The sequence below is a fragment of the Podarcis vaucheri genome (genome assembly GCF_965113315.1).
Source record: "Podarcis vaucheri genome assembly, chromosome: 14".
Taxonomy (NCBI): domain Eukaryota; kingdom Metazoa; phylum Chordata; class Lepidosauria; order Squamata; family Lacertidae; genus Podarcis; species Podarcis vaucheri.
The window spans coordinates 25,890,393-25,913,432 of record NC_138752.1 but is presented as its reverse complement, the minus strand read 5'-3'; the positions used below and the strand labels follow the sequence as shown (position 1 = coordinate 25,913,432).

The window sequence follows — 23,040 nt, the reverse complement described above, 5'->3', positions numbered from 1 at the left end:
TGCATTTTCTGCAGAGCATTCTGACAGCATTTAATTGTTTGCAGCATCTGCTTGGCGAGCCCAGTTTTCTTCTTCTACTCCTGAATCGTATTCTTCTTCAGAAGCATCTTTAGCTGGAGCCCTGCAATTAAACACAAGTAGGATCAAATACAGTGGTACCTCTGGTTGCAAACGGGATCCGTTCCGGGGGCCCGTTTGCAGCATGAAAAGTCGGCAATCTGAAGCGCTGTATCTGCACAGGTGTGTGCTGTGATTTGGCGCTTGTGCGCATGCACGAAGTGTGATCTAGTGCTACTGTGCATGCGCAAGCAGCGAAACCCAGAAGTAACCCTTTCCGGTACTTCCGGGTCACCGCGGGACACAACCTGAAAAAACGTAACATTAAGCAAATGTAACATGAGGTATGACTCTACTTCCATGTAATGTCTAGAACAGGGAGCCATTTCAGCCCAGTTGAACTTTTGATACTGATCGCCAGGACCACAACGCATCTTTACCTCCCAACTTATATTCTATAGTAGGGATGTTGTAAACTGTCATGTACTGAATCAGATTGTTGGTTCACTGACCGGCAGCAAAGGAAAAAGGGAGTCTGCATGCAGAAACAATGGCTCTTTCTCCGAGTACTTTTAGCAGAACGGCAGCAAATAAATAACTATTAAAAGAAAATTGCTACAAAGTAGGTGGAATTGCTGTTCAAGAATCATCGATCTACTGGTCTCTTGGATCAAGGAGAGAATCAGTTCTGTGGACTGTTGCCTTGAAAGTCCATTAGAAAATGAAATGGCAACTTAAGTCTGCACTTCTTGTAATCTTTTTATCCTAGCAACGCACACCAGAAATAATGGACTCAAAACTGAAGCAGGAGGCCTGACTGGATGGTCACCTATGGTTACTTCCTACTCTAAATATAAAGTATGTCCACCACTGGAGGTAAAGTATGATGCTCTTTGAAGGTTAATTGCTTTTTTTAAAAAAAAAAAACAACCCCACATTATTATTAAAATTAGTGTCCTTTCAAAAAGACAGCTTTCAGTAAGATTCCTGCTTCTAATTGGCCTAATGAAGCCTCTTTGAAATGCAAAAATCTGGCCTTTGAGTTGAAAATACAAAAATGTGAATATTTATTAGCCATTTTGTTCAGCCTGTTTGTGTTACATGCTAAGCAGCCATCTACTGTAAAAGGTAGCTTAAAAATATAACTGGAATTTAAAAAAAATATTAAAATAACTGTGAAAAAAAGTAATTGCGAAAAAGTGTTTTTGTTTATTTTTGCATCAAACCCAATCTAGTGTTGGAAACCTGACATTACCTGACGTATCCGGGGTCCTTCTTTCCTTCCACGACATCTTTGTCAACCTCCACACATACAATGTCAGAATTGGGGACTTCAAACATGGGTTCCAGCAGTAACTTTTCCTAAGGGGTAGAAGGATAAGCATCAAGGTTTTGCTCACACAATCCCTCTTCCAATGAACACCTAGCAATAGACAGTTTGCTACAACCACTTCTCTGCCTGAAAGAGGCATAGGGCAGTAGCCAACCAAGCTACTATAGTAAACCTATTGAAATTAATGGACTTTAGTATAATGTTCATTCATGTCAACCTCTCTACTTAGTAGCTAAATAAGGTGAGAGCTTAGTTGACAGACATTTGTCAGGAATCCTATCACAGTGCTACTTTGCCAAGGCTGCCATCAGCATAGCTACTTTCTTCTAACTCCACCTTAAAAACAAGGTGGAAGGGCTGTAGCTCAGTGGCAGAGCACATGGTTTGTATGAAGGTCTCATGCAGGTTCCCTAGCATCTTCAGGTAGGCATGAAAAAAGACACCAGAGACCTGATGCCAGTCTGTATTAGCAGTGCTGATCTGGATGGACTAATGGTCTGACTTGGTGTTGGGCAGCTTCTTAAATGGCCCTACCACAAGGCAAGGTGAAACAAGTGCTTGAAAGTGGTAGATTATGAAATCAGCATGGGCGACGGAATAGAAGACAGACATAAATGACCTATGGGCAGGATCTACTGGTAATGTTCTGTGCAAAATCCACTCGAGCTGCACAGGACCGTAGAGCTGTTGTGCAACTCATTTAAATGATGCATGTGCGGGAAGTTGTCTAAGATGCAATTACGCTTCCAGATTCCACTCTAGCCATTCCAGGCCAGCCCTGCTTCAAAGCCACTTCTTATGCAACCTTCAGTTCTCTGCTTTGGGCCAAACATTAATTCCCTGCCAGTCTTGCTCTTCCTCCAAATCTTTGTTTTTGCTTTTTCCACCTCTTTGACTTGATTACAGATTTATAACCTTCCCCCTTTTATTTAAAATAAGAAGTACTTAGTCAACAAAATAAAGATCCAGAATTCAGTCAATGAGAAAAGCAACTTCCACCATGATGGGAATAGAATTAGCACCACCATTAATATGCTTTTGATTTCACTACTGCATAGGAAGACTCCATTTGTTTGCAAAAAGATTGCATAAGATATGAGCTTCCTCATAATGCCCATATTCATTTTCCAATAACATCTTTGTCTGATACTAGTCTTGTAATTTTGGCATTTAAGAACCCCAGCATTAGGTAAATACATACTGCTGTCATCATAATAAAGCAGCTGCTCTATAGCTTCAGACGCCACTCCTTTTAGTACTGTTAACAAATATTTTAGTGTCTAAACTCAGTCTTTCTTCCAGAATATGTAGAACTATCACATGGCACGGTCTCTTTGGGACTGAATCACTTTAGATTGCTAGGAAGGCTTTGCAAGTTGGAAAGTCTTTAGGTAGCATGGGCTAGGATGAAAATGTTTTCCCCAAGATGAGATTTCAAGCTGTAGGGAAGATGGTTTTTGTTTTTTAACAAGGGTAAGTGAGCCACTAATGATCTGATTTCTAAAAATCTCTTTGTGATTCACCTCCCAGGGCAGACAGTGGGATTTCAATAAACACAACTAATGGTTATGTCCTAGATCATTGATACCAGTGAAGAGAAACTAGCCTTACCATTATAGATCGAAGACCTCTTGCACCAGTCTTGCGGTCTAAGGCCAACCTGGCTATAGCCTTTAGGGCATCTTCAGTAACATTCAATTCACACTGGAAAATGCAAGACAAAAATTACACTCTGTGGTTCCCACCTCCCTTCCTATGGAAACTCTAATTGCATTTGGACAAGCATAAATTAAATTTGGAGTCATTTTTCCTTTTGTTTTTCAGCAGGTAATGCAGTCATCATTTAATAGAGCTGCATATTAATCACAATTTTTCTAAAAATCAATCTAATGTTTTAATGTGTCCAAGAGAGAGTCCTGCTCTTTTGGAAACAAAATACTGGTAACAAGAAAGAGCCCTGAACAAGTCTCAAGTAGCAAGAGAAAATCCAAACCTTGTCCATGCTGAATAATGCCTGGTATTGGGGAATCACTGCATTCCGAGGCTCAGTAAGAATCCGTACAAGGGTTTTCTCATCAAGGCTGTGCAGGGGAACCACCACTGGCAAACGCCCCACAAACTCAGGGATCATGCCAAATTCAATAAGATCTCGTGCCTCCACATGCCGAAGCAAGCGATCTTTTTCTTCCATATCCTGCTGAGTGCTGGAATCTCCACCTACATTAGCCAGGTCTGCAGCTGCTGCAGCCCTTCGGCCCTTCCCCAGATTTGATGGAGTTCCGAAGCCAAGATACTGCAAAGAGCAAAAAGAGAGAGAGAAATATAGACTGCATTTAAGAAGAACGTCCCAATTACATTATGTATATCTATCTTGTATTTGAATAGACACATCAATACGTGGTGGAACACTTGACCACCTTAGTTGGTCTTTAAGGTGCTACTGGACAGTTTTTTGTGTGTGTTTTTTAATTTATTTCGACTTAACCACCTTATTACTTGAACAGCATTTGAAAAATGTGAAATCTTTACCACTCTTTCCACAATGAGCTTAGAGTGGGATTTCAACCTCCCAACAACCCTGTGAGGTTGGGTAGGTTGATTGTGGCTTATGAATGGGATTTGCGAGATTTGAACACACAACTTGTGGGATTTGAACCCATAGCCCAATGCAGCAATGACTATATGCACAAGTTCTTGTGGCTCTAGTTTTTCAATATAAAAGTATTATAATTGTCAAGAACTAAAGAGTTTTATAGAACAGTAACATTTTTCATCATCTAAAATGCCCATATGTAGTTATGTCAACCTGACCACATGTTGATACTGGAAAGTGCCCTTTGGAAGACAAGCACATGGGATCGCCAGGCTAAAAATAAAAACACAACCCTCAACCCTTAGCAAAGCTAAAATATAGGCATTTATATGTTCTACAGTTGTGAATAAAAAGTATAATCCAGTGTGCTAGATAAGCCAAATGGGTGGCAGCTCACCCTTGTGCCATCCTTATAGGGATAACAGCTGCAGTTGTTGAATGCCAGGTCAGCTTGGAGTTAAGACCTCCCTCAACCATGATCTGATTGTGGATGAGGAGGCAGTTCTCGTCTGTGTCACTGAGACCTGGGTGGGTGAGCAGAGTGGAGTTGGTCTCACCCAGTTGTGCCCACTGGGGTACTTGGTGCAGCCATCAGGGAAGACTTGAGGGTCAGGGAGAGGGAGTTGCTGTGATCTATAGAGATTCTCTCTCTCTCTCTCTCTCTCTCTCTCTCTCTCTCTCTCCAAGCTCTATTTTCAGTTGCCGGGGTGGGGATGGCAATCTGAAGTGTGTGTTTCTGACATTGGGCAATCGGGACAGATTTGATTTTTCGTTCTTGTTTTTATTATGTCTTTTGTATTTTTATCATGTATTTATATGTTATGAACCACCCTGAGATCTACGAATGACGGGTGGTATACAAATTTAATAAATAAATGAAAAACGCTGAAAGGCAGCCACTTTGGGTCTGCAACAACATGCCCACCACGGAAGGCCTTGGGTAATGTATTTCATAGCACAATGGCTCCGATCCTTTCCAGAATAGCTACCAGCAGTTAAAACCAAGTGTACCTTGCATGACTAAAGGTAAAGGTAAAGGGACCCCTGACCATTAGCTCCAGTCGTGGCCGACTCTGGGGTTGCGGCGCTCATCTCGCTTTATTGGCCGAGGGAGCCGGCGTACAGCTTCCGGGTCATGTGGCCAGCATGACTAAGCCGCTTCTGGTGAACCAGAGCAGCGCATGGAAACGCCATTTACCTTCCTGCTGGCGCAGTACCTATTTATCTACTTGCACTTTGACGTGCTTTCGAACTGCTAGGTTGGCAGGAGCAGGGACCAAGCAACGGGAGCTCACCCTGTCACGGGGATTCGAACTGCCGACCTTCTGATCGGCAAGTCCTAGGCTGTGTGGTTTAACCCACAGTGCTACCCGCGTCCCTTTTACCTTGCATGACTAAATTGTACAATTTTAATTCCACATCTCCTTACCTTTTCATTTTTCCTCCGGCTGATAATTCTGTCAAGACCATTAAAAGCACCAGAAGCCACAAAGAGGATGTTGGTTGTGTCAACCTGCACAGTCTCACCACGTAATTTACGGGAGTTCTTCTCTGGAACATTCACAATTGTCCCTTCCAGTAACTTTAACAAGCCCTAAGTTAAAACAGGAGAGGGTTTAGCAATGTATTCACAATGACATGGCAACCTTGTGCTCAGGGCTGATCGAGTCAACAACCTGAGCCATTTGGATGTTTACACAAGTCAGCCAGGGCTTTGAAAGAAGCACCAGTCATATCAGCTGGAAAATCCCCAAAGCTGTCTGCAACCCATTGGATCTATCAGCCTCTGAGGGCAGACCATCCTAATAAGTCCCCTGCTTCTGCAGAGGGGAGAAGGCGGTGAGGAACTAAACCTCAACTGGAAGTGATCTGAGCATGGCAAGGGACTGATGTCAATACCTCCCACCCTCTTCCTGCCCAGTTGATAAAACAATGTCCAGAGCGTGGTCTGCCAATGATATGTTGAGACAGCTCCATGCTTGTCATGGCAGCCATGAAGTCCTAAGCCACCCCAGAGCCAATTGCCGCAGCCTGGATGTCGAAGTGCCCCCAAACTGGCAGGTGTTTGAATGCCTCAAGCAATGGGGTGGGAGTATGCCTTCAAACTCTACTCCTGGAGCTTCCCCTGCAAACTCCTTGGTGAGGAGTGAGTGGGTATGGCTTCCTGATAGCTGGGCCAAACTGGAAGGCCTGGAGGGCCACATTTCATCCGCAGATTGGAGGCTTCCCACTCTTGAAATAAAGCATGGCTTAATGTTACATGCAAACTAGGACAGTCTATCTAGAGCTTGATAGTTCCTGACAGAGCAGCAGCAAAGCTCTCGATACTCACTTGCTGAACGCCTTCTCCTCCCACATCACGCAACTGATGAATGCCTGGCACGCTGCCAATCTTATCCACTTCATCCAAGAAAACAATTCCTGTAAATTAGAGGCAATTAATGTGAAGAGCATTTGGGTTGTGCAAGAAGGACAATCTGTACACAGTGAAGGCCATCTTTTTAAAAAATAGAACAATATGCTGTGGCAGTGTTATGAAATGCTGCCTAATGCATAAGAAGAACAACCCAAACATTAAAAGAACAAATTAAAAATGTATGTGAGGCTTTACTGGCACCTTCAGCGGGAAGAAGGGCCCAATTTTACCTTGCTGAGCTTTTTCTACATTGTAGTTTGCATCCTGCAGTAGTTTTGCAATAACAGACTCAATATCTTCTCCCACGTAGCCTGCTTGAGTCAAAGTGGTACAATCACAGATTGCAAAAGGGACATCCAGGCATTTTGCCAGAGTCTGAGCCAGCAGGGTTTTACCTAGGTTAATATATATATACGTTATTAACATTCACTTAATGGCTTATTTTTATAAAATTTAATTATTTTCCAGCAGGAGTCAACTACCAGTGATATTTGCTTTTGTACTAGCAGATCTAGAAATTCAGGTAACCTGGCATGCCCAACCATTTTATGCCTACAAGGTTTATTATACAACTAGCAGGCACTTAAGGAATACCATTATACTAATCCAATAAAGTTGTGCATATTTATTTCATTTTTGCAAAAATGACTATAATGCTATGGTCAACTTTTTATTTAAAACACACACACACATTTATAGTCCAAAGGAAGGGTTACAAGATTAAGTAAAGAGACCATTACAGTTTTCTTGCTAATATGAAGGGTACAATGCCAAGTCCATTACTTTATTTACATTTTCTTTGAAATAAATAAAAATAAATAAAAGCAGCTTATGATATTATCAGCACCTAGTTTACAATATGTTTATAACACTAGATGCAGTGGTATGTGTATTATTGAATTAAAAACTTTGCCTTTAAGCTATTACAGGCATGCTGCTATTTGGAGCAATCTCTGCAGCTTCTCTTGACTGCCATATTGGACAGATGGAATCTAAATGTTAATGAAATATTAGACTCAGAAAAACTGTCAGCGTGATAGCTACTTCTGTAAGATGTGAAGTACACTTCTTCAGGAAGAAACTGCCTTCTCTCTCTCTGTTCTTACCTAAAAAGGAACTCAGTCAACTTAAAGGGTAGCTAGTCCCCATGTAAAGCTCCTTCCTAGAGCTCCTTCCTAGAATTTTGCTCAAAACTGATGTAATTTACCGTATTTTTTGCTCTATAAGACATACTTTTTTCCTCCTAAAAAGTAAGGGGAAATGTGTGTGCGTCTTATGGAGCGAATGCAGGCTGCGCAGCTATCGCTGAAGCTAGAACAGCAAGAGGGATCGCTGCGCAGTGATCCCTCTTGCTGTTCTGGCTTCTGGGATTCAGAATTTTTTTTTCTTGTTTTCCTCCTCCAAAAACTAATTGCGTCTTATGGTGTGTCTTATAGAGCGAAAAATACAATCTACCTAACAACCTGAATGTTATAACAAGGTACAACACGCCCTTACAAACCTGATCCAGTTGGTCCAAGCAGCAAAATATTACTTTTTTCAAGCTTGATGTCATCATGAGTTGAATCTAACACTTCGCCTCCTCGCTTTTCCTGGGGCATCTGTTGGTTCACCTGCTGCTGCATTGACGCTCCCAAAGCATTGCCATGGGGGCTAATACCAGCAATCTGGAGAAGTTCTGAAATGTACAAGTCAAATTAACTGAGAATCAAATTGACTCAATCTAGATTTGTTTGAGACAGCCTGCAGAACATGCACATATTTTTCCAGACAACTCCAAGTATTGTTCCATCTACCTGAAAATCGAGAGAGACCATAGCATCTGAAAACCAGATTGCAACACACATCATCATGGGAGGATTTAGATTCTAACAAATATTTTGGAATAAAGAGATCAGAAATATTCTAGTTGAAGTGGAAGTTTCTCATTTCCCATTTCCATACAAATTACTTTATAGGCAAATTTTCTTCTGAAGGTAATCAGAAGTCCTTCAGGTGCCACAGTAATGGGAAAAATGTTAAATGTTAAATGGATAATAGAGATCCATGATAGTGACTCTGCAAAAAGTTACCCAATAAAAATATCGCAGGCAAGAATTTCTTTTAATTCAGGCCCATCAAGAAAGGAAAGAATTTGACATTTAGACATACCTCACTGGATACTTCTTTAGTTTTGTAATTTAAATTAAGTGACTCTATGCTGGAACTGCACAATAATCTAAGCTCTAAACTTCACATCACAGCCATTGTTAGTATCAGATCCACAGGAAGTTTAAGCTTTCACTTACATATCAAGTATTAAAATTATTTCTAGAAGTTCTGAGGAGGTTTTACCTGCCTTCAACACACCGTGTTGAAGTAAAGCGAAATCATCCTCCTTTTAAGACCCTCCCTAAATCATAGAAGAGGAACCCATTGATCTCCAGATTCTGTTGGGACTCCAACTTCCATCAGCCACAGCCAATATGGCCAATCATCAAAGATGATGGGATTTGTAGTAATCCCACTACATCTGTAGGTTAACAGGTAACTCACTCCTGGCGGAAACACAGAGGTATTGTTCTCACAGCCAACCTGTGTCTGGACTGTACTACTGCAGATTGCAGGTGAAGGCTCACATGTCTGGATCATACTACATCAAAAAAATAAATTCTGCCCCCCTAGAAAGCAATCCACCAGTACCCTTCTCCCTGGCATGGTAGTTTTCTATATGTAGGTATCCTGCCCCCATAATGTTGGAGCTTTCTATCACATGGGCTTCTCTCCCACAACCCAACCTGAAGTAATACAGCTATAGCACAATGCTGACCATTTCTACTAAGCAGTAAGTCCTGCAGAATTCAATCAGGCTTAGTCCTGGGTAAAACTGCAGCTCTAGACACAGGTTTTCTACCTCAGTGAGAACTAGGCCTGAGTGGCTATTTAGAAAATGAATGCAGTCTGGATTTGCTGTATTATTTTTACAGAGTCACAATTAAAATACTGCTCATGTTTCAATTCAGGCAAGGAGATATTGCAGAGGAGGACATGAGGAGAGCCCACTTACTTGTAAATCTGTACTCATCCTCCCGTCTTCTGATTTCTAATTCTAAGAGAGAGGATGAAAACAGTAATACGATACATATATTTATATATGTATAAATGTATAAATGAAAAGAAAAGCATGACACTTTCTTCACCTCTTGCCCTCTTCTGAATACAGGTTTATGGAACAATTGATTTAATTTATATTGCAAGAAAACTCCTCCGCAAACATTCAGAATTTTAACAGCCTCCCTAATTTTTTATCTTAAAAAAAAAGGAATGGAAGTCAGTATTAAAATAGTTATGCTAAAGAGTTGATATTAGTATTTGTAATTTTAAAATGGAGTTGGGATTAAAAAAAGCAAGAGATACAAAAAATGCACACACACAAAAACTCTACACTTGCAGTGCAAATCTTATACATATGTAATCCGAAGGTGTATTATAGAAAAAGAAAGAAAAAGAAGCCTTGCTAAAATTTAACAGCATTAAATGGGTCAAACACTTCTTTTATGAGCCAGTTGGATGTTTGACTTTTTCTGGGAACAGCAGACATATTTGTCATTTTGAAACCTCGCTTAATTTCAGAAATAGGAGCATCCATAAGAGATCACACTCTCCAGATGCCATCTATCTCCAGGTGTAAATTTATCTGCTCCAACATGATAAGAACCCTTAATATATTTTTAGCATTCAATTACTGTTTCTGGGTAGCAAGCAATGCTGGTCTTTATCAGAGTAGACTCACTGAAACCAATATACTTAATTTACTTAAGTTCATTCATTTCAGTGAGTTTACCATATGACAATCAGCTGCTGTCATATGTAATTTTAAAAGTGAACTAGGGTCCACTCTGTGATGCTGGATTAAAGTGACTTTGCCCCCTAAGCACAGGAGAGTTAAATTAGTTTTTTTGTTCCATGCATACTACCCACCATTGTATTATGGGCTGTCTTTCCATATATCTGAAATAACATTACTTTTGTTCTATATCAGGGGTGATAGTCTATACGCAAATAAATCTAGTTGTCCATTAAGAATATTCTTGCCCCAATATTCCTTTAATGAAGGCAACTTATTCAAACCTATTACTTAAAAGGATTCTACTTTTTGATTCTCATGTACTGAAAAAACTGAGGGAAGAATATAGTGTATGATAAGTACGTAAGTAAAAGTCAGCTTTCAAAAAGGTTCTAAGAAAGAAAAACTCCCTGTTAAACTGCAACAGTGCAAAAATTGAGGCAGAAACAATCAAATAATTTGGGTTGCCAATAATCTGTCTATCCCGTGGACAAATCACCAACACTGAAACGATAACAGAACTTGGCACCAAGATCACACAGGGAGGAGACAGCATGACTGATGGTGCCAGACATATCTGCACATACAATGTAATATGAAAAACAAACCTCTTGGTGTTAAGGAAGTTTGCTTTTCAACTTCAGCTTGCTGCCTCAGGTTGGCAGGGATATTGTTGTAGATTCTTTTATAATGATTATACACTGCGACCGAAAGCACCTTCTTGGCAAAACACTGGCCAACAACATACTTGTCGAGGTAGTTATAAATCTGGCCGGAAAAAAAGAAAAGAAATAGTCAACAGATCCCCTCAAGGCCAAAGAATGTTTAGTTAATAATACTGATCACTTTAAACTCACTTCCAGTGGGGTGATGGAAAATCCCACACTTAAATTCCCAATATATATTTTTGCAGGAAAATTTATCCTTTGAAGGTAACCAAGGTCTTTGGTTTCCTCCCCAAATCCTGGGAGCACACAAACTAGGGATTTTTTAAAGTAGTGGTGGTGGGCTTATATTGCTGAACTGCATCAAGAGCCCTGTTTTTCTTCCCAAACCCTTTAAGAAAATTTAAAGGAACAAATGAAGCTTATGGGTGATACCCAATGTAAGCCATACTTAAGAGAAGTCCAGTGACTTCATTGGGTCTAATAAAGAGTATGACTAACCTTGGATATCACGCTATGAAAGCAGAATAAAGCAAAATTTTGTTTGGCTTTGTGAAAAAACAAGTCACGAAACTTCAAGGCAAGATAATCAAAGTCCAGTCAAAGAAAAAAGGCTCTACTTTTTTTGGTGGAGGTGGTGGCTTCTGTTGGAAGGCCAACTTCACAGCTTCGGCTGCAGATTCCGGTTCTTTAATGATGCTCTTCTTGGAATCCGCTTCTGACAACACGACGAAGAAGTGGTGGCATTTTTCACATTTCACAAAGCGGGTAGAAGCTGAAAAGGGCATAAACACAAACGAGACAATAGTTATTTAGTGACAACTGATTTATCCAGCAGTTAAGAGTGGATTAATGCAAGTAAAAACTTATGGGACAATTGGAATGCTTTAGAGTGTGGGTGGAAGACTGGCCCATGGTTTGGCTGCTCCTTCTGGCTTAAAGCCTCCCCTCCCCACTCCATTTGCAGCTTGAAAACAACCTACCGCTGGAGCAAATGGGAGGCTGTTTTTAAGCAAAACCGCTGTGCAGGGAGGCACTTGAGGGGATCACTGGATACCCCCCTCCCCCTCTATGTGTTGCACACACCCCTCCTAAAAATATCTAGCCCACCTCATGGCAATTGAGCCTGAAGATTACCTTCCAAGAAGCCCCACACCCAGCTGCAATCTTCATGAAAATCACCTGCCTCCCACTGGAAATTAAGACTTTTCAAGTCCCATTACTGGGGAAGGGAGAAAATAGTGACAGTCTGCATATGTGTGTGTACGTGCACGCACGCACATGCACACACACGTGAGAGAGAGTGCAAATATGAATATGTGCATGGTGTGCTTGCATATGTGAGTGTGCGGTGTGTGCAAGAGTGTGGGAGGGCTAGCCCTACCTCTTGCCAGATCTGACTCAACCTGCTTTTGCTTTGGGCCACAGCCATCATTGGCATGTGGCCCATGGAAGGTTGTTCATAAAGGAATGTAGCTCCAAGCTTGAAAAGATTCCTCACCCTGGTTTATAAGTTCATGTTTTTCAATTTATCTTCCAAAGCATAGCACCAATGAGCCATTTCATGCACAACAAAAAAACCCCTTCAATATTATAGGATTTAACCAAGGTTCTATTTTAAACTCAAATCTTACAAGTGATTTCCAAACAACTGGCTCCGCCAGTGGGCCTGTGTTGCTCCACTTTTACCCTGCCCCACCCTGGTAAGAGGAAGTGCTGCCGAGGCCAGCAAGCCACTATTATACATTGAAAAAACTACACAGTTCACTGTCTCAAAAGAATCAAGGAACACCACCTCAGTTTTCTGCATCCAAGGAACCTTTAGCTTAGAAAACACAATACAAAACATCAGGGGTTTTTTCTATGTGTCTGAGGGGGCTTTTGTAAAGCACCGTCTGGATGGGAAACTGTTAAGCAAATACAATAAACTAAGCTCTAAACTTGGTCTCTTCATTAGTGGGTGTTGCACTCTCAACCCAAGAGGGAAAATCTCCCCACTCGCAACTGCTCAGTCATACTAACTGTGCAGTAAACACCGCGATCCTGTGTCCAGCATGTAGAATGGGGCCCAAACAGACTCCCAAGGCACTTATATGCTGGAGGACGTTTTGGACAGGTGAAGTGTAACTAGAGCTAAGAGCCCAAGGCCTGAAACAGGAGATCAGCAAATCCTTTCTACTTTCCAGGAAGAAATCTTACACCAGTCTTTCCTGATGTAAAACTAACTTTGTGAAGCACTAGGAACATTCTCTGAGGACAAGAGGCTTATTATTCAGCAACACAGTTTCAAGTTGTGTTGTTTTCCCAACTGGCTTTTTCTCGACATTTTTAGTGACTTAATTACTAGGATTGTTTTAACTATGTTTCCCAAAACAGACAACACTCAAGCAGGACCTGAAGCTTCCAGTTTTGTGGGATGCAAAGTGGCTTATATTTGATAAGCATTTTTGTGTTCCGAGATAAATGGGGAAGAGCAACAACTGCAAAGAGTTATTAGATTTTTCTTTCAAGAAGCAACAGTTACTTCCTCAAAAATGACACATTGTTTAATATTATGGGATGAGTAAACATGGATATCTTATAGGAGGGGTTCCTGGGCTGTGGGCTGCAAGCTTTAGTCAACAGCATGTCTGGATTTGTAACTGAACATAGGATATGGCACATCCACCACATTAAACATTTGAACTGATCTAAATGTATTGTTATTGCTTCTTTTATTTCTTATATTTCACAATATATAGGAAATAAAAGAAGCAATCAATTTAAAATCATACAACAATTAGCACAGTGCATTAAAATTGCTACAAAAGGCAGAAAAATCATAAAGTGGTCCACCTGCCAAGACCCTCAGCAATTTTCAGGAGGTTTGTGGGAAAGAAAATTTGGGAACTGATGTGTTAAGATCTGGTTCTAAGTAGCGACAGTTTAGCTGAAAGATGAGATAATTGATTCAGAGCAGGAAAAAAGAAGTACCTTAATACTGGGGTCTGACTTACAGAATAAGAAATGTAGAGCAAGTGAAGCGATATATTTGATTGCATCTGCATAGAATCATAGAATCATAGAATCATAGAGTTGGAAGAGACCACAAGGGCCATCGAGTCCAACCCCCTGCCAAGCAGGAAACACCATCAGAGCACTCCTGACATATGGTTGTCAAGCCTCTGCTTAAAGACCTCTAAAGTAGGAGACTCCACCACACTCCTTGGCAGCAAATTCCACTGTCGAACAGCTCTTACTGTCAGGAAGTTCTTCCTAATGTTTAGGTGGAATCTTCTTTCTTGTAGTTTGGATCCATTGCTCCGTGTCCGCTTCTCTGGAGCAGCAGAAAACAACCTTTCTCCCTCCTCTATGTGACATCCTTTTATATATTTGAACATGGCTATCATATCACCCCTTAACCTCCTCTTCTGCAGGCTAAACATGCCCAGCTCCCTTAGCCGTTCCTCATAAGGCATCGTTTCCAGGCCTTTGACCATTTTGGTTGCCCTCCTCTGGACACGTTCCAGTTTGTCAGTGTCCCTCTTGAATTGTGGTGCCCAGAACTGGACACAGTACTCCAGGTGTGGTCTGACCAGAGCAGAATACAGTGGCACTATTACTTCCCTTGATCTAGATGCTATACTCCTATTGATGCAGCCCAGAATTGCATTGGCTTTTTTAGCTGCCGCGTCACACTGTTGGCTCATGTCAAGTTTGTGGTCAACCAAGACTCCTAGATCCTTTTCACATGTACTGCTCTCAAGCCAGGTGTCACCCATCTTGTATTTGTGCCTCTCATTTTTTTTGCCCAAGTGCAATACTTTACATTTCTCCCTGTTAAAATTCATCTTGTTTGTTTTTGCCCAGTTCTCTAATCTGTCAAGGTCGTTTTGAAGTGTGATCCTGTCCTCTGGGGTGTTAGCCACCCCTCCCAGTTTGGTGTCATCTGCAAATTTGATCAGGATGCCCTTGAGTCCATCATCCAAGTCGTTGATAAAGATGTTGAATAAGACCGGGCCCAAGACAGAACCCTGTGGCACCCCACTAGTCACTCTTCTCCAGGATGAAGAGGAACCATTGATGAGCACCCTTTGGGTTCGGTCAGTCAGCCAGTTACAAATCCACTGAGTGGTAGCATAGTCAAGACCGCATTTTACCAGCTTCTTTACAAGAATATCATGGGGCACCTTGTCAAATGCCTTGCTGAAATCAAGGTAGGCTACATCCACTGCGTTCCCTTCATCTACCAGGCTTGTAATTCTGTCAAAAAACGAGATCAGGTTAGTCTGACATGACTTATTTTTCAGAAATCCATGCTGACTATTGGTGATCACAGCATTCCTTTCTAGGTGCTCACAGACTGTTTGCTTAATGATCTGCTCCAGAATCTTCCCTGGTATTGATGTCAGACTGACTGGGCGGTAATTATTTGGGTCCTCTCTTTCCCCCTTTTTGAAAATAGGGACAACATTTGCCCTCCTCCAGTCTGCCGGGACTTCGCCTGTTCTCCAGGAATTCTCAAAGATGACTGCCAGTGGTTCTGAGATCACATCTGCCAGTTCTTTTAATACTCTTGGATGCAGTTCATCTGGCCCTGGAGACTTGAATACATCTAAACTAGCCAAATATTCTTGTACTATCTCCTTAGTTATTCTGGGCTGTGTTTCCTTTGCTGAATCATTTGCTCCAAATTCTTCAGGTCGGGCATTGTTTTCTTTATCGGAGAAGACTGAGGCAAAGAAGGCATTGAGTAGTTCAGCCCTTTCTGTGTCCCCTGTTTGCATTTCACCATCTTCTCCTCTGAGTGACCCCACAGTTTCTTTGTTCTTCCTTTTGCTACGAACATACCCATAAAAGCCTTTTTTGTTGCTTTTAACCTCTCTAGCAAGCCTGAGTTCATTCTGAGCTTTAGCTTTTCTGACTTTGTGTCTACACGTGCTGGCTATTTGTTTGAATTCCTCTTTGGTGGTTTCCCCCCTTTTCCATTTTTTGTACACATCCTTTTTTAATCTTAATTCAGTTAAAAGTTCTTTAGATAGCCACCCTGGCTTCTTTAGGCACCTTCCATGTTTCCGTCTCATTGGTATTGCCTGTCGTTGTGCTTTTACTATCTCCCTCTTAACAAACTCCCAGCCATCATGAACTCCCTTTCCTTTAAGTATTGCTGTCCATGGGATCTCACCCAGCACTTCCCTAAGTTTTATGAAGTCGGCTTTCTTAAAGTCAAGAAATTGAGTCCTAGTATGCTTGGCTGCTCCTTTCCGCTGTATAGTAAACTTCAGAAGAGCATGATCACTCGCGCCTAATGATCCTTCCACATCTACCCCACTAACCAGGTCATCAACATTGGTTAGGACCAGATCTAAAATGGCTGTTCCTCTTGTTGCTTCTCCCACTTTCTGGACAATGAAGTTGTCTGCAAGGCCAGTGAGGAATCTGTTTGACCTTATGCTCTTGGCTGGGTTTGACGTCCAACAAATATCCGGGTAATTGAAGTCCCCCATTACTACTATCTCCCTTCCTTTTGCATGCTTGGCCATCTGTTCCAGGAAGGCATCATCTATGTCCTCCGTTTGGCTTGGGGATCTATAGTAAACTCCCACAATGAGGTCTCTGTTATTCTTCTCTCCCTTAATTTTGACCCAAATGCTCTCACTTTGGCTTTGAGGTTCTAAATCTTGGATCTCTTCACAGGTATACACATCCCTGACATATAACGCCACTCCTCCTCCTTTCTTGTCTGGTCTGTTTCTCTGAAATAGATTGTATCCCCCCATTATTACATTCCAATCGTGGGACTTATCCCACCAGGTTTCAGTGATGCCTATTATGTCATATTTAGTTTGCTGTACCAAGAGCTCAAGCTCATCTTGTTTATTTCCCATGCTTTGCGCATTAGTGTACAGACATTGAAGTCCATTAATCATTCCCCCGTGTCTCTTATTTAAGGATTTTTTCCTCCCACCACTAGGTCCGCGTGCTGTTTGCTCCATTTGGTCTATGACATTTGGATGATCATCTTCATTAATTGATAGACTCCTACCTTCAGGAGCATTGTCTCCCTCCCCCACATTAGTCAGTTTAAAGCCCTCCTGATGAGGTTTCTGAGATTTTTGGCAAAAACATTTCTCCCAACCGTTGTGAGGTGCAGCCCATCGCTTGCCAGAAGTCCATCTTCAAGAAACTGCAGTCCGTGATCTAAGAATCCAAACCGTTCCTGTTTACACCATTTGCGAAGCCAGCTGTTCACTTCCACTATTTTCCCCTCTCTCCCTGGGCCACGTCGTTCAACTGGGAGGACAGACGAGATGACAATTTGTGCATTTAGTTGCTTCAATTTCCTGCCGAGAGCCTCGTAGTCTCTTTTGATCTTCTGGAGGCTATTGCTTGCAGTGTCATTGGTTCCCACATGAACCAAGAGGAAGGGGTATTCGTCAGTGGGTTTTATGATTCCTTGCAGTCGTTCAGTTACATCTTGGATCTTAGCCCCGGGGAGACAGCACACTTCCCGAGACATCTTGTCAGGCCCACAGATCACTGCTTCTGTTCCCCTCAGTAGGGAATCCCCTATCACCACTACACGCCTCCTCTTGGGTTTGGTCGGGGTTCTTCCGTGAGCTGTCCGTTCCAAGGTCACCTGCACATTCCCTGAGGACTGACTTTGCTGCTCGTCTTCATATACCTGATCGACTGTAATGAGGGAGAGATCCTCAAATGGAGTCTGCTCTTCGTCTTCCATGCTAGGGGAGAGGACCTCAAAGCGATTGTGTATTTCTAGACAATCAGAGTGGACCCTGGGCCTCCTACTTCTTTGAGTCACGTTTCTCCATATATCTGGCTCCTGTGTTGGTGAACAAGCCTCCTTCTCAGGGGAGTCCCCTGTCTCCTCCTTGGTGGGGACGGTGTGCTCTGTTGCTTCCAAGAAGAGCTCCAGCTCTCTAATTCTTTGGAGCGTAGCTACACGTTCCTCCAGTTGCTGGACTTTGTCTTTTAATAGGGCAATCAACATGCAATTGCTGCAGGTAAAGCTGCCTGCAACCTTTGGCAAGATGGCAAACATTGCGCAGGAATCGCAGGCGACTGCAGCTGTTCCCTCCCCTTCCATCATGAGATCGTGTTGTTGGGGGTGGCTACAGAGGTCCTCCATCATAAAAAGCTTGAAGACAGGACAAATAACTTCCCCCACAAAAAAAACCCTAGGTCTCCCCCAACAAACGTTTGAGACTAGCTCCCCTAAATCTAAAAGATGGGTATAACTGCGCGCGCCGCTATCTGCAAATATGTGATCTCACATGTACAAATGCCACGTTTAACTGGCTCTCTCTGTATCACAAAGATAGGTACTGGAATTCCACAGGGTTGTAATATGAACAGGGGAAGCCAATTCGGGCCAAGCTAGACAAGATGTGGGCAACATTATTGGCTGCTCATGTGTCTGCCCCATTCACAAACAAATTAATCACGGGTGTGCTGCCAAGCTTTCTGTGGCTGTTATGTGCATTGTATTATCTGTTTTAATATTCTAATATATTGCTTATATGTATATTTTTAATGCTCTGTAAGTCATTTGGAGACGTTCAGGTAAGAAGCAACTAACAAGTCAGGTAAAAAAATAAATAGAAGCGGGGCAAAGGGGTCTAATTTTCACAACCAAGTTTGCACAGAGCTGAACCTTTCCCTGCCTGCTTGCTTCCAGCTTTAATGTGCCTGGTTCCAATTCCAAAGCAACTTGGACTTTTTTTTGGGGGGGGGAGCACCTGAAGCAATGAGGCACAGTGAGATAAGGCAGGAGGTGTTGCAGGGTTCAGCTTCGGTCATCTCTGTGCCTTTTGATGTAGAACACAGACATACCCACACTTTATACACAAATGAGAAAAGTGCAAGAAGGGATGTAGGCGCCGCAGGCATGCCCAGTTTGTTTCCTGAATTATATTAATCCAATAAACAAATATCTGTGATAGAGTCACAGAGCACAGAATAGATGGGAGTTTCTATTTTCCCAGATACTAGAAAGACAGGGACCTTGGGTCACTGCCCAAACCTCCTGTCCCTATATTTTCAACTACATAACTTTCCTCTGCTTCTTTCTTGAAGACCCATTATGAGCCTAACACGCTGCCAGAGCTCTAGAAATGGAGGGGGCACCTCTCCATGATCCTTTTCTTTCTCTGTAGGATAATCTTATTTGTGTGTCCAAGAGCACAAGTGCACAGCCACGCAAACAACAACAGAGTTTTGTCATCAGGGTTGTATTTCCCATTTATATATGCTATCACTCTGTGATCCAGAAAATAAGCATGTCCGTGTTCCACTGATGAGGAAGATTTCTCCACAGCACAGAACAAAGCAGCATGAGGATGCAGCAGACACTGTGTTAATTAGATTGCAATTAGTCAGGCCCTGCTGAGAAGATTCGTGTTCCAAAAGTCCCAGCAGGGATAAAACCATAAATGTCGAAACAAACAAAACTGTCTACTAAAGCCGATGCCTCTCTCCTCTGTCTATTCTACAGAGATCTAGCAATGCGCAACCTAAGCTCCACCCAGATTCCACCTGTGGTCCTCAAATGCCCTCAAGCCCAGGAAGAGAAGCATGACCGCCTCTGCGTCTAAGACCAGTCACATGAAAAATGCAGTTTCAGACCTTTGTACCTTTAAAGGCCTTTTGATAACTGAGATCACATAGTCCAGTACCACAGCAAACTTGTTTTTGACCTATAGAAACCCACACTATATTTGTTGACAATGTATTTATGCTTGTTGGAGTCTAAGTCAATGAGAAGACGCTATATATATATATGCAGGTTTTGGTGTCTTCGGGTGTCTTCCCGTGTAAGAGTCGGGGTGTCTGTGCGACGTTTCGACGAGGTCTCACTCGTCATCTTCAGGCTGGTGCTTTCGGCTTCTTGTTACTGGAACAGAGCAGAGTCTGGTGTTTGAGTTCCTATAAATACTGTTGAGGGGTGTGGTGTATAGCCTCCAACGTTCTGGGCAGAGAGGAAGTTCCTAGATTAGTGTGCCTTTTCTTCTTTTGTTCCTTAATTACTTGAGGGATATCTTGGGTGATTTCATGAGTGATATTCTGAATACCACTGGGTGGGTCATTAAGTGTAGATTAGTTGCTAAAGCTTTCGTGTCTTGACCTCTTGAGCTTGTGAAGAGTTTTTCTGAGAAGATGGCTGTGCTGCATTTAGTTGTGCTCTGGCTTGGCTTCGTGTATAGGGGCTGCACCCCCCTGCAATCCCTACACAGATCTGGCTGGCACAAGGCACAAAACCACAGCTCGCCCCTATACACGAAGCCAAGCCAGAGCACAACTAAATGCAGCACAGCCATCTTCTCAGAAAAACTCTTCACAAGCTCAAGAGGTCAAGACACGAAAGCTTTAGCAACTAATCTACACTTAATGACCCACCCAGTGGTATTCAGAATATCACTCATGAAATCACCCAAGATATCCCTCAAGTAATTAAGGAACAAAAGAAGAAAAGGCACACTAATCTAGGAACTTCCTCTCTGCCCAGAACGTTGGAGGCTATACACCACACCCCTCAACAGTATTTATAGGAACTCAAACACCAGACTCTGCTCTGTTCCAGTAACAAGAAGCCGAAAGCACCAGCCTGAAGATGACGAGTGAGACCTCGTCGAAACGTCGCACAGACACCCCGACTCTTACACGGGAAGACACCCGAAGACACCAAAACCTGCATTCCTGTACCCGTGAAAATCTACGAAAGCAAATATATATATATATATATATATATGTATAAACAAGGGGGGAGGAGAAAATGTAGAGAAGGTAGAAGTCAAAGGAAAATGAAATGCAAAAAAAATTTGAGTGACAATTAACTGAAAGCAGAACTGAAAGCAGCAACAGCAGGCCCAATCAGGCCTTCCCACAGCAGTGACAGCTCTGTTGGGCCGCCTCCTGCTGTATGACGTCACACACGCGTGCCGCCCCCCCTCCCCACATTGGGTGGAACCTGGCACCTGTGTTTTTGTTAGCTGTGTGGCTCCATGGGGTCTGAACTATTTTGCACATATGAACTGTAGGGGTTGGTGGTGAAGTATATCTGATCCCCCAAATCAGGGCTATCTGCAGGTTTATAAAATCTAGAAGTAAAAAAGGAGTTAAACACAACGATAACAATCATGTTCATTTTTGACCGCAATGGCAGAATGGTAACAGTAATAATTTAGGTTAGAAGTTTAAATTGATTCACTCTCCGCCCCCAACTTCAAGGCCCCTTTGCTAAGCAGTGAGAGGTTCAGCCAGCTAGTTAGCTTTTTGCACTACTTGTCTTGCAGTCCTGGGAGGTTTTCTTGCCTTGAGTAGCAAGAGGGAAGGGAGATGGAGAGGATGGGTTAAAAGACTCCAGCAGCAGAAACATGCTATCAACAGAGAGCAAAATCACCCTAATGTGTCAAATGCCTGGGAGAAGACGTAAGTTGTTACCTGGCACCAAAAGGATGTTACTGATAGCACCAGATGGACTTCACTGCGGAACAGCATTCAACAAGCAGAAAGTCACAACTGAAAAGGCCCTTTCCTTTGTTGCAACCCTCTGAACCTGCCTCAGGAGGTCTCAAGTGAAGAGTGAAGGGAGATTTGTATTAGGAGAGATGCTCTGAAATATATTGTTTCATAGTGGAAACACTTGTGATTCGACATTATAAACAAACAAACAAAAGAATAGTTCTGTTGGGTGAAAATAGTTCTTGGCTTTGGTATACTAATTAACAGATGTAATGTGTGGTAACAAAACCATAATTTCAGTTCAAGCCACAAGTAACTGAATTGCCAGAAAAAATTGTAATCCAGCTGGAAGGAGAACAAGACTTTCCACAGCTCCACATTCAAGGGAAGGTAAAAGGTAGACTACTGAATCACACGGAAAGATCTCAGGTAACATCTAGAGTGGAGGGAATCTTCCAATTAGATGGCTTTTTGTACTACAACCGTTAACTATTCTTACTACTAGAACTTGTGCAGAGTCAAGAGACCATGAGAGCTCAGGCTTGTTCTGATGTAACATTTGTCTCCTCTGACACAACACTGGAATGACTTCTACGGAGGCATGCATAGCTGAATAGATACTTCCACATCCTGCACTGGTTTGTAAAAATATTAAACTTCTTAATTTCCTGTTTCTATTCCCCACCTCCAAACCATGGGCCTCGGTGCATATTTTTCTAGCCCTGAATATTAAATGTTATTTCAACATCTCTACCCACTTGAGTTTTCAGGCAATATCACACAGAGAGGAGGCAGCAGAAAACAAGAAATCTGCTGACAGATCACTCTTGCAAAGTTCACATTTCAGTTCCAGATCCCTATTCCAAGGAAATGATAGGCAGACAAGCCTATCTAACAACAACAACAACATTGTTTTTGGATGCTGTAAGCCAGCATAGGGTAGTGGATACTGTCTCACCATTCAGTCATAAACTTCAATATTCCTTAGAATGGCTTCAAAACAGGCCAAATTAGCCCTTGTCCTGAGGGAAAGGGTTGCAGATCAGTGGTACAGCATCCAGGTTAAAACCTTGGCATCTCCAGGCAGGGCTGGGAGAGACTCACTGGAGAGATGCTTCCATTCAGTGCAGGCAACACTAGATGGACCAAAGGTCTGACTCTGTATAAAGGCAGCTTCCTAGGGGCCATTAGGAGGCTCTGACTAGTGCCTTTTTTTGTTTCTTCTGCTGTGATCATTGCTGCTGCTAACTAATATTAATTAATTAGCCAATTAAATATTTGTTATGTTTTTATATAGGTCTTAATAGTTTCCTAGTCACCTGGGAGCCTTTTAGTAAAAAAATTAAACAAACAGGCTACCAATATTCCAAACAAACTGAATAACTTTGGGTCACACACAGTCACTTACACACCAGTCAACTTCACTAGATTGTTGTGAAGTGAAATGGGATAGCCCCCTGCTCTGCCCCATTTACCACCCTGAACTTCAGTCAGGAAAGACAAAAAAGACATGTGAGAAATTCAACTGTCATGTGGAAACTTATCCCTTAAATCTTCCTAAAAGACACTAGCTCCTCAAGTGAGATTAAAGGTGTCAACACAAAAATAATCTTGCCTACTTCCAACCATCTTGACTACTGGGGGAAGCCCATTTATATTTCTGATGCAACATTAGCTAGAAAAAAAGAA

The 23,040-nt window shown here is 42.2% G+C and overlaps 1 protein-coding gene across 3 annotated transcripts in view; it reads right to left on the bottom strand.

Annotated features, from left to right (window-relative positions):
- The window catches only part of CLPX (caseinolytic mitochondrial matrix peptidase chaperone subunit X), a 28,713-nt gene continuing 5,673 nt past the window's right edge, over window positions 1-23,040 (bottom strand). For 2 of the 3 annotated variants that reach the window (XM_082198503.1, XM_082198502.1), the window contains exons 4-14: window positions 11,511-11,665; window positions 10,834-10,993; window positions 9,446-9,487; window positions 7,901-8,077; window positions 6,630-6,794; window positions 6,316-6,404; window positions 5,413-5,577; window positions 3,384-3,683; window positions 3,002-3,094; window positions 1,313-1,419; window positions 1-121 (exon numbers count right to left, since the gene is read on the bottom strand). In XM_082198503.1, coding sequence (XP_082054629.1) covers window positions 31-121; window positions 1,313-1,419; window positions 3,002-3,094; window positions 3,384-3,683; window positions 5,413-5,577; window positions 6,316-6,404; window positions 6,630-6,794; window positions 7,901-8,077; window positions 9,446-9,487; window positions 10,834-10,993; window positions 11,511-11,665 — 1,544 coding nt within the window. In that variant the 3' untranslated portion in view covers window positions 1-30. The remainder of the gene's footprint in view (window positions 122-1,312; window positions 1,420-3,001; window positions 3,095-3,383; window positions 3,684-5,412; window positions 5,578-6,315; window positions 6,405-6,629; window positions 6,795-7,900; window positions 8,078-9,445; window positions 9,488-10,833; window positions 10,994-11,510; window positions 11,666-23,040) is intronic. The other variant, XM_082198504.1, reaches the window with a different exon arrangement.